This window comes from Pan troglodytes, chromosome 2, assembly GCF_028858775.2.
Source record: "Pan troglodytes isolate AG18354 chromosome 2, NHGRI_mPanTro3-v2.0_pri, whole genome shotgun sequence".
NCBI classification, from domain to species: domain Eukaryota; kingdom Metazoa; phylum Chordata; class Mammalia; order Primates; family Hominidae; genus Pan; species Pan troglodytes.
This window is the reverse complement of record NC_086015.1, coordinates 19,793,546-19,805,579: the sequence shown is the minus strand read 5'-3', so window position 1 is coordinate 19,805,579 and position 12,034 is coordinate 19,793,546. Positions and strand designations below refer to the sequence as shown.

General features: G+C 33.5%; 1 protein-coding gene across 36 annotated transcripts in view; it reads left to right on the top strand.

Annotated features, from left to right (window-relative positions):
- ANKRD28 (ankyrin repeat domain 28) overlaps window positions 1–12,034 on the top strand; it is a 194,062-nt gene that overhangs the window by 62,976 nt on the left and 119,052 nt on the right. For 12 of the 36 annotated variants that reach the window (XR_010155115.1, XR_001712984.4, XR_008547220.2 and 9 more), the window contains one exon: window positions 4,739–4,822. The exons of 1 other annotated variant lie outside the window; for it this stretch is intronic. Coding sequence is in view for 18 of the 35 variants with exons in the window: in XM_516310.8 (XP_516310.3) it covers window positions 4,739–4,822 (84 nt within the window). In the remaining 17 variants the exon portion in view is untranslated. Of the gene's footprint in view, window positions 1–1,822; window positions 2,995–3,368; window positions 3,650–3,941; window positions 4,266–4,738; window positions 4,823–12,034 lie in introns of those variants that run through there. 23 more of the 36 variants (XR_010155117.1, XM_063805488.1, XR_010155116.1 and 20 more) reach the window with 20 other exon arrangements.

Sequence of the window (12,034 nt, the reverse complement as noted above, 5' to 3'; positions counted from 1 at the left end):
ATTGTTCACTTATTAGAGATATGAAACTCACTTTTTTGCACCTTAATGCCACCTATATTTTCTGGTTAAAATATATGTATACCAACACACCCCCACTATTCTTGTTTATAAATCTCCACCCTTCCAGAGTCTTGTGACGACAGAATTCATTTCAATGAAATTATTTATAGGTGGAAGAAAGTGGAAGGAAACAATATGTATGTAACACAGTCCCTACCTTCAAGGAGTTTGTTTTCTGGTTGGGAAAGACCTAAGTGTGGAGGTTGACTTAGAACAAGAAACAGGATGTACCTGCTTAAGTCTAAGTAGGTGAACTTAGGTACTAGATACTTTGGAACAAGTTAAGATTGTTAAGATAAAAAGAGATTTTGCTTTGGGGGCTTGGGAACCCTGAAGATGAAATATAGGATATTGTTACTATAGTTGTTTCACTTTCAGATATTTCAAATATTAAGATATTTTTGATTCAGCTTTGTGGAGATGGATAACATAATTGATGTATGTTCAATATTTACATACCTTTAATTTGGCATAAAAGTATTTTATATATTTTAAAATATAACTAATGAATTGTTAGCATGTTTTAATTGGTACAAATATGTTAGAGTTATTGCTTCTTCCATAGATTGATACATTTTATAGCTTTCAATGGTTCTTGTTTTAAATTCTGACATTCTTATATTTGTATCATGCTGGGATTTTTTGTTTTTTTTTTTTTTCTTTTTATGGTTTTAAGACTTGCTTTGAAGTACCCATTTAAAAATAACTGGTTTTAGAATATAGCAATAAATAGTATATTCCTTTGTTACCTAAACTTTTCACAACCTTTATAGGTTACCTGTTTGTTAAGATCACTTTTATAAGCCAGTATTATAGGTTGCAAAGATCTGGAGATGAGTGGGGAGAAGAGAGTGTGTCTGTACGTGTGTGTACTCAGTGATAGCAGAATAGATTAGAAAGAGTATGTGTTTAAAATAACACACAACTTTATTAATTTATACAACTTTGGGTAAAATACATCATTTCTGAGTCTGTTTTTCCCTCTATAATGGGAATATAGCAAGGTTATTGTATTAAATGAGAATGTACAGCACATAGCATATCACAGATGTTCAAAAGTAACTATTATGTTTATTATTGTTTATTAATAAAAATGCTAGTTAATATGAAGAACACAGATTGAAGGGGGACCATGGTATTTTCTTTGTAAGTTTTCTCTTGAGAAATATCCTCCATGTTGGGTAAACAGAGAAAGAAGAAAAAAAACGATGAAATGATTGGTTTTGACATTTATTTATGGCTTTGGGAAATTTATAGGGAGGAGATTATTTGTATTACCCCGTGCCCTTTTGACATAGGTAATTCAGGACGAAGGACATTTTTTTTTTCATGTACCTCTTTAACAGATTTTTAAGGCTTTATTCCCTATCCAAATGGGAAGGTAGGATTATTTTATTTCTTCAGTGAAAAATCAAATGATATATATAATTTTAGAGTTAGGATTTCTACATTATGAAATTTTTGCTTTTCCCTTTAAAATATGAATCAATGATTGATTAAATTCACCAACTTAGAAATTGTTAGACAATCTTAAATTTCATTTGTTTAAGCTTTGCATTCTAGAAAATAAAATACACCTGGCAGATTAAAACTGATCTTGGTAAAAATATGAATAAAACAATTTCATGGTTTTTATAATCTAATAAAATATTTCTCCATCTTTAAACCTTTTTTATGAGTCCATTGCAGGCATATTCTTACTGCAACTGTCATTATAGGGTTAAACATTTGCTTTATTGTAACACACGAAAGCAGTTAAGCCGTTTGGAATTGTTTACTTGCTAAAACCACTGTTAGTCAGCAGAGGCAGTACACCAGATTTCCTTGTGGCTTTTAGTGGAAAATGTTAAAAGCTCACTCATTTTTCAGTTATAGAATTTTTTAGTTTGATTTGGATTAGTCACAGAACTGGCATGAACCTTCTAATTGTGAAGGCTGTCCAAATGCACTATTTTTTTCTCCTGCTAGAGGAAGTTACATCCCGAGAAGTAGCTCAGATCTCTGGTAAGTGTAACATGTGAGCATTACTAGGCATTTCATCCTGCGGGTCTGCAGTCTTTGCTCTTCAGACTGTTGCTCCGTTGGAATGCTTCTGTGGGACCGATACTGAGGTTCTATAGATATTTTTTAAGGACCTACTCGTTTGGGGATGTCAGTGGTGTTTTGCAAGATCATCTGAGGAACAGGAAAGCATTTGAAATCTGAAAAGGATAACTGTGGCGGTTTTCACAGTGGAAGGAAACTATATTGGCAAAGAGGCAGATGACTGAATAAAGTAGTTGGCTCAAAGAAGATGCACAGTCTGCTATTTTTTTCTCTGAATGAAGACTGTTTAATGGAAGCTGTATTCATGTGGAGATCAAAGGAAACACTGGAATGATACACTACTATGTTCCCCCCCCCTTTTTTTTTTTAAAGAAAACAAAAAGCCTGAAGCAGTAATTTGAGCTCAAATGCCTTCTAATTCCTTCACAGCCTGCTTGTTCTACTAGGATTCTCCACTAACACCATTTCTGCCTGGTGCCTGTGCCCTTTTGCTGGAGCAGCCACAGACAACTGCCTGATGGAGAAAGAATGAACGCTCTGCCTTGCTTATGCTATCGATGGGAATAAAGCTAACTGTGTTTCTTCTATTATATGGGAAATCTGGATTAATCAAGCTGTATTCTAGTACCAAGAGTCGTATTGTCTCTTGTGGTCTGACTCATCACATGTAAATGTACTGCAGCTTTGCTATTAATGCAGAGTGGTTTTTTTTTTGTTTTTTTTGTTTGTTTTTTTTTTTTGCCCCTTTCCCAAACACTGAAAGAATTGTTAACCTCTGAGCTTCATTTTCAGGATTTGTGCTGAGCTCTAGATCTTTTTTCTGTGAATAGTATCTGCATTAAACCAGTGATGAAGAAATGAAGACAAATTAGAAGTGGAAACAGAATAGTGAGATTTTATTTTTTATTTTCAATTATAAGCAAAACAGCTACTGGTAACTATATGACCTTGCAGGCAAGAGTGGGTATCGCTGTGATCATCTCTGTCACAGCAGTTGTTTCTCATTTCATTCTATATTGTGTGGTGTTGTGTCACCAAAAACAATGATTGTTTTGTGCAAGTAAATTTCAGAGATAGAGCAATAAGACTATTTTGGTAGAGGAAAAATATTTTTAAATGAGCTTGGACTCAGTTTTAGTTATTGACATGTTGGTGTGAAATTTCTTCTTAAGTATTGCAGTAATCCAACAGAAATAATAGAATTTCATTATATTTAGGAAGTTACAAATTATGTAGTCATAATTTTAAACTTGTTTTTCCAGTAGTACTTATTAACTTTAAAAAAAAAAAGAAAACCCAGCTGTGCTGTTCAGAGAATGTTTGTAAGTGTTGTACAGAAGAGGAGGAAAAACTACTTGTGCTCTTCCAACTGTGACTTTTATCACATAGCTTGGAATTTAGTGTTTTAAAAGATCGAATGAGTCGAGTGTGTATTGTTGTTTTGGAGGAGGTAGAAGATGAATCTCCTGCATTCATTTCTAAATTGCCACAGGAAAATAAATCCCTACATTCTCCACCTTCTGGAAATGTATTGGTAAGATATGTAAGTTTATATGTTTACTATATTCTACTGAACTAGTAGTATAAATCTTGTTTTTTAAGAATAGATGTAAATTTCCAATAGTTTCTTTACAAACCCAAATTAAAGCAATACGTGTGTAAATATGATGCAGTATTTTTGTATAAAATGCACATTTTTCGTTTTTACTTTTTCGAATGCTGAGATAACATTTCAGTCTTTACTATGTCTTAGTCTCTTTAAAAGACTGTTTAAAAATAATTTGAGAATTAGTAGTTATGGCAACCACGTTTCTGTTTTCATTTTGTGGTTTCAGAAACTGATGTAACAAGAATCAGGAACTCTGCATATTTTAGGAAAGGTTGACTACCCCCAGCAACACTAAGGCATGGCCTTTTCTGTAATGAATTTTATGTATTTACATATAAGACTTTATATGAGATTCCGTCTTCATCTTTAACCTTGGTTTTAGTGCTACTGTCAGCTGGCTCCTTGACTAGTATAGTATACCTTATCAAGAGGCTGTATCGTTGATTAAGAAATTATTATATTTAGTTATGCATGTGTTTGTCTTTTCAAGTTATTTAAGTATCCAGTATTTTTTGGTCTTTGATTAGTGGCTATTTTCATCAACTGCCAGGTTTGCTTTCTTGGGATTTGTATCTTTATACATGTAATGCTAATCCATGTAAGATAATTTGATGCCCCAAACAGACCTTTTCAAAAAAGCCTTCCTTCATGGGCTGGAAATTGCTTAAAAAGTTCTGTCCCACAAGTAGATGTTGAGATCACACATTTGTATTTGGAAGATTCTTTCTTTTTGTCATATACAGAAACAAAAGGCTTCTACTTACAAGAAATAAAATCTGATTTTGTTTATTATACTACCTAAATTGGGTCAAACTGAATTGATTTTTTTTTTTAATTAGGCCTTTTTTTTCCAAGTAGGAATCCTGTACTTTGACATGATTTGGTTTTATGAAACTTCTGGCTAATGTCAAAAGTGATTATTGCTACAGGGAAGAAAACTTGTAGATTCCAGAACTATGTAAAATATCCTTAGTCACCCCACATGGATGATTCTAATGTTTTTATTACTCTCTTCTATTTTAGCCATCACTGGTGCAAGCTATATTTAACGGAGATCCTGATGAAGTTCGAGCACTAATATTTAAGAAAGAAGATGTTAACTTTCAGGTAAAACAGTTAATTCACTGATGCCAGCCTTTAAAACTGCTTTTTAAAATTCTTTCATAGAATTGTGATTTTTGTTTACAAGACATAATATAACTCTGTAACAGTTGTTTTAAATGAGGGCAGGAAGGTATTGAGGCAAAAGGGAAAACACTGGACATATACTCAGGGCAGTAGCAGCCAGTAGGGGTCTTTTGTTCTCCCAGCTTTTTACTTTGAAATTTTTCAAACATAGGGAAGTTAAAAAAACATGCTGACTACCCATATACCTTTCACTTACTTTTGGCATTGATAACATTTTGCCACATTTGCTTTCTGTATTTATTAATATACAACTTTTACATGTATATGTAGTAAGTTGCAGAAATCATGATACTTCACCATTAAATACTTAACTGTGCATTTCACATGAGGATTCTTGTAAGTGTATATCTAAATATAAGATCAGATTTGCTTTTTGTAAATAATCATGGTGAGTGTTTTACAATGGTGCTTGATTAATTTTTGTCAGATTAGGTTTTCAGTAAAGTCATTGTTGGAAAAGTTTTCAGACTTAACGATACAGTAGTATATTCAGTGCTGACATGATGGACAGTTTTAGAAAGGTGGATATATGGATAATTTTCTCTCTCTGTATGTTTTTTCAGTGGCCAGTATTTAGTTTACTAAGTTGTGGCTGAAAGCACATTATGTACTCTAACAAAATTACATCCACTAATGTATATATTTTTACCAGAAACAAATGTACCCCTGAGTTATGGAGGGGGTGAAAAGTCATATGATTCACAAAGTCGCTGTGGCAACACCAAAACAGATGACCTAGAAATGATTGTGGTTTTAAGAAAGCACCCATTGCAAGCTCATTTTTAACTCTCATCTTTCCTCCTTTTTTTTTTAATATAATACTGCTGTGACCACTTAATGTTAGGTAGATACAAAAAAGTTTTACCTTATTTTTAAAATAATGAATTATCTGAATAGGTTTGAATCATTGGCTAAAACTGTTGTTAATTTTATCATTGGGTAATGAACAGAATGCTATCATTATATATTTTTTAAAACTTTCTAAGTGAATTGCCTTCAAGTTTATATTTAGTTGGAAACATGCACCTAATTCAGGATGTATGTATGTATGTATGTATGTATGTATGTATGTATGTATTTAGAGACAGAGTCTGGCTCTGTTGCCCAGGCTGGAGTGTAGTGGCATGATCTCCGCTCACTGCAACCTCTGCCTCCCGGGTTCAAGCGATTCTCCTGCCTCAACCTCCCAAGTAGCTGGGATTACAGGCACCTGCCACCACGCCCGATTAATTTTTGTGTTTTTAGTAGAGACAGGGTTTCATTCACCATGTTGGCCAGGCTGGTCTCAAACTCCTGATCTCAGGTGATCAGCCCGCCTTGGCCTCCCAAAGTGCTGGGATTACAGGCGTGAGGCACTGTGCCGGGCCATGATTTATTTGTTTTAAATGAAGTGTCTGGTTACTTTACCCAGGGTATACTGAAGAGTATGCGTTTCTTAGAAAATAGCTCAAGGGGTATAGACGCATGAAAAGGTGGAAAACATGTTTTCCATTTAACTCCTAAGGTTTTCTTGTTATTTTGGTTTTATTTTAATAGTACTGACAAATACTACCTTGATTAGAAAGTTTGAACTATAATTCCATTTACCAGGGCTAATTTCTCCATCATTACAAAGTTTATTGTAGCTGACATTACTTTTATGTTATATTTAATTAATTTATCCTAAATTAAAAAAAATATTCAGAGTCATTGAGAGCATCAGCTCACTCATCAGTAGGCCTTTCTTGAGAGTAACTCTTTGACAATTGTCTTCAGTGATACAAAGGTTTTTGACAACAACTTTTATGATTGCTTTTAGGCCTTTTCTCTCGTGACCCTTTCTTAGTAGTTGAGAGTGTTGCCTTAGAGTCAAGATTTATTAACTTTTTGGCCATTATTTGAATTTAAGATGGTAAATATCATCTGATTTTGTTTGATAAGGAATCATATGGGGTTTTAAAAGGCAATGGGTGTTAAATGCACTGACTTTTAATAGGTAATAAAATATTTTTAAGCTTTATGTCAGTGTGACAGTCGTGTTTTTCCAAAGTAAATTTATTTAAATAACTATTTGGAGAATAACGTTGGACTTTTTGAAACTCAGGTTTCTCTTAAGTTTTTTGAAGTTGTTTTTATTCATTGTTAGAATGGATATAAGTTCAGATTTATTTCTCTACCATTAAATAGTCATTGTATAATTTTAGATTAGTTTCTTTAGTCACACCCTGAAGTTTTGAATATTGTAGACCACTAAACAGCACCTTTCTTAGTAACACACCTAATAGATTTTTCTTTTTATTTTAGTGGGTTTTAAAAAAAAATTTGTGGGTACATAATAGGTGTCTATATTTATGGGGTACATGGGATGTTTTGGTACAGGCATGTAATGTGAAATAATCATATCATGAAGAATTAGGTATTCATCCCCTCAAGCATTTATCCTTTGAGTTACAAACATTCCAATTACATTATTTAAGTTATTTTAAAATATACAATTAAGTTATTATTGACTATAGTCACCCTATTGTGCTATCAAATAGTAGGTCTTATTCTATTTTTTTGTACCCATTAACCATCCCCACCTCCCACTCAACCCCCCATTACCCTTCCCAGCCTCTGGTAACCATCCTTCTGTTATGTCCATGAATTCAGTTGATTTGATGTTCAGATCCCACAAGTAAGTGAGAACATGTGATGTTTGTTTTTCTGTGCCTGCCTTATTTCGGTTAACATAATGATCTCCAATTCTATCCCTGTTGTTGCAAATGACTGGGTCTCTTTTTTTATGGCTGACGAGTACTCCATTGTGTGTATGTACCACATTTTCATTATCCATTCATCTGTTGATGGACACTTAGGTTGCCTCCAAATGTTAGCTATTGTAAACAGTGCTGCAACAAACATAGGAGTGCAGATATCTCTTCGATATACTGATTTCCTTTATTTTGGATATGTACCCAGCAGTGGGATTGCTCGATCATATGGTAGCTCTATTTTTAGTTTTTTGGGGGACCTCCAAACTGTTCTCCATAGTGGTTGTACATTCCCACCAATGGTGAACAAGGGTTCCCTTTTCTTTACATCCTCACCAGCATTTGTTACTGCCTGACTTTTGGATAAAAGGCATTTTAACTGGGACAAGATGATATCTCATTGAGTTTTGGATATCTGATGATTAGTGATGTTGAGAACCTTTTCACCATTTGTGTGTCTTCTTTTGAGGAATGTCTATTCAGATCTTTTGCCCATTTTTTATCAGATTATTAGGTTTTTTCCTGTAGAGTTGTTTGAGCTCCTTATATTCTGGTTATTAGTCTCCTGTCAGAGGGGTAGTTTGCAAATGTTTTCTCTCGTTCTGTGGGTTGTCTCTTCACTTTGTTGATTACTTCCTTTGCTGTGCAGAAGCTTTTTAACTTGATGTGATCCCATTTGTCCATGTTTGCTTTGGTTGCCTGTGCTTGTGGGCTATTGCTCAAGAAATATTTGCCCAGACTAATGTCCTGGAGATTTTCCCAGTGTTTTCTTGTATTAGATTCAGTTTGAAGTATTTAATGCATTTTGATTTGAATTTTGTATATGGCAAGAGATAGGGGTCTGGTTTCATGATTTTGCATGTGGTTATCCAGTTTCCCAGCACCATTTATTAAAGAGACTTGTCTTTTCCCAGTGTATGTTCTTGGCACCTTTGTCAAAAATGAGTTTGCTGTAGGTGTTTGGATTTGGTTTTGGGTTCTCTATTCTGTTCTATTGGTACACGTGTCTGTTTTTGTGACAGTACCATGCTGTTTTGGTTACGATAGGTCTGTAGCATAATTTGAAGTTAGATAATGGGATTCCACCAGTTTTGTTCTTTTTGCTTAGGGTGGCTTTGGCTATTCTGGGTCTTTTCTGATTCCATATAAATTTTAGTATTTTTTCTATTCCTGTGAAGAATTCCATTGGTATTTTGATTGGGATTGCATTGAATCTATAGATTGCCAGGACATTTTAACAGTGTTGATTCATCCCAATCCATGAACATGGAATATTTTTCCATTTTTTGGTGTCCTCTTCAATTTTCTTCATTCGTGTTTTATTGTTTCCATTATAGAGATCTTTTACTTCTTTGGTTAATTCCTAAGTATTTAATTTTATGTATGGCTATTGTAAAAAGGATTACTTTTTAGTTTCTTTTTCACATTGTTCACTGTTGGCATATAGAAATGCTAGTGATGTTTGTACATTGATTTTGTATTCTGGAACTTTACTGAATTTATCAGTTCTAGTTTTCTTGTGGAATGTTTAGGTTTTTCCAAATATAAGATTATATCACCAACAAACAGGTATAATTTGACTTCTTCTTTCCCAATTTGTATGCCTTTGATATCTTTCTCTTGTCTGATTGAGCTAGATAGGACTTCCAGTACTATGTTAAATAACAGTGGTGACAGTGGGCATCCTTGTGTTGCAGGTCTTAGAGGAAAGATTTTCAGTTTTTCCTCATTCAGCATGATACTAGCTGTGGGTCTGTCATATATGGCTTTTATTATGTTGAGATATGTTCCTTCCATATCCAGTTTTTTGAGGGTTTTTATCATGAAGGGATATTGAATTTTTTAATCAAATGTTTTTTCAACATCAGTTGAAATGATCATATGGTTATTCTTTATTTTTTTGATATGATATATCATGTTAATTGATTTTGTGTTTTGAACCATCCTTGCATCCCACAGATAAATCCCACTTGATCATGATGAATGATCTTTCTAATATATTGTTGAATTCAGTTGTGCTAGTATTTTGTTGAGGATTTCTGCATTAATACTCATCAGCAATACTGGCCTGTAGTTTTCTTTTTTTGATGTGTCTTTGTCTGGTTTTGGTATCAGGGTAATACTGGCCTTGAATGAATTTGGAAGTATTCCCTCTTCTATTTTTTAGAATATTTTGAGTAGGATTGGTATTAGTTCTTCTTTAAATGTTTGGTAGAATTCAGCAGTGAAGCCATTATGTCCTGGCCTTTTCATTACTAGAAGACTTTTTATTACAGCTTTTATCTCATTACTTGTTACTGGTCTGTTCCGGTTTTGGATTTCTTCTTGTTTCAATCTTGGTAGGTTGTGTATGTCTAGGAATGTGTCCATTTCTTCTACATTTTCCAGTTTATCAGCATATATAGTTGCTTACAATAACCACTAACAAGCCTTTGGATTTCTGCATAAGTCGTAATGTCTGTGTAAGTCGTAATTTCTGTGTAAGTCGTAATGTCTCCTTTTTCATTTCTGATTTTATTTGGATCTTCTTCTCTTTTTTTCTTAGTCTGGCTAAAGGTTTGTCAATTGTATTTTTTAAGTCAACTTTTTGTTTCCCTAATAGATTTTTAACAAACTTTAATTTTAAAAAATTATATATTCATATTATTTGGTATGACATGAAGTCTTCTAGAAGTCATGTAACATAGTTTCACTAGCAAATACTAGAGTTTTATATTTGGCAGATTTTGGCCACAGATATAATAATTGACTACCTGAATAAACAGAGGTTTTTTGCTTGTGTAATAATTTAATCTAAAGCATGGTAATTTGGGGTTGTTTAAAACAGCAATGTCAGAGCTCTGGGTGAGCTTCTCTGAAACTCTTGGCTTTCTCATAATAAAGAGATGACTGCTGTATCATGTACTTATGGGAGACAACCAAAGACATTGGAAAAGAGACTCTCCTGTACATTTTCTTTTCTTTTCTTTTTTTTTAAAAAAAAGGAGAAAACATCTCTTCGAAAGTCCCCACAAAATTCCTTCCTAAGGTTCCATTGGTTACAAGACTACTCTAAACTAATTCACCAGCAAAGCAGAATGGGATTCGCTTTTTGCTAGATCAGTCTTGGTTCATCACCTGGTTCATCCCCTGGAGCAGGAATAGGGCTTCAGTGGACTTCATTGAATATATTGCCATATTCAGGAGTAAATCAGGATTTTCATAGGAAGGAAGAAAGGGAAAATAGTTGTTTGGATAGGAACCTAACTGGACGGTTATTAGTTGCCTAAAAACTGTTGAAATAGCAAAATTTTGGAAAAATAAGTCACCTGGATGTGGAAGAAGCACGTAAACCATAAAAGGGGAAATGCAATCAAAATGTTTTAAAAGCAGAGTGGTACATAGAATGTGAAGAACAGTTGGACTCTAAGTTGAAAGACCTAGATTTTCATATCTTCTTAGCCTTATTGGCTATACAAGTTGAGTGAATCCTGTTAACTTCAGCCCTCACTCTTCTTTTTTTTTTTTTTGGGTAAATGTGTAGGGTTACATTAATGATCTTCACAGTCTTTCCCCACTCCAAATTCAGGACACTCTAAAAATTCTAAATGACTTTCAGTGACCTCCTGCTTTTGCCCAAAAGCTTTCATTTGTGTTTCTAGATTTTCGTGACCAAAATAATAAATGCCTTTCCCTAAGATTTACTAGAACTTAATGCCATGTTGTAGAACCCAAATAAGTTAATCTGAAATATTAATGGTACCACATTTTAGAGGAAAACTTTGATTCTTCTTTATAAGAAAATTATTTTCTACAAATATAAATTTTTTATTAAGAGTATTAAAATTGGTGTTAATTGTAGAACTTTACTTTTGAGACAGACATAGGCATAAGCCATTTTGTATTACTCAATTTAACTTGTACAACAGTTCTGTAAAATTGACAGGTTAACATTTCTACTAAAATTCACAAAAATTAACCTTCTGCAGAATCAGTATAGCAGAATGGGAATTTGAACCCATGTCCGACTTAATAGTAACTGGAGAAATAAAGCATATTGTTGAGAGAGAAATATTTTTTCTTCTGCCAAATAGTACTATAAAGCAATAATAGTTGGAAAATGGATGTTTCTCCCTAAAATAGTTATGTCGGTGCCCTATGAACTCCTGCCTTTTAAGCTGTGATACAAAGATAATGCTAATTTTTATAATACCAAGTGCTGTTACATTTTATCATTGCAAACAAGTGATTAGACAAATAAGACACAAGCCTTCTTTAGTGCCATATTTTTTTGGTAGATAAAAATGTCAAAGTAGTATTACACAAGGATCCAGCCAAACTGTTTTTAGTGTTTAAACATAGGAAGGCTGAGATTATGAGCAACCCTTTTTAAACTCTAAAGAGCTGATTTAAGAGCTAA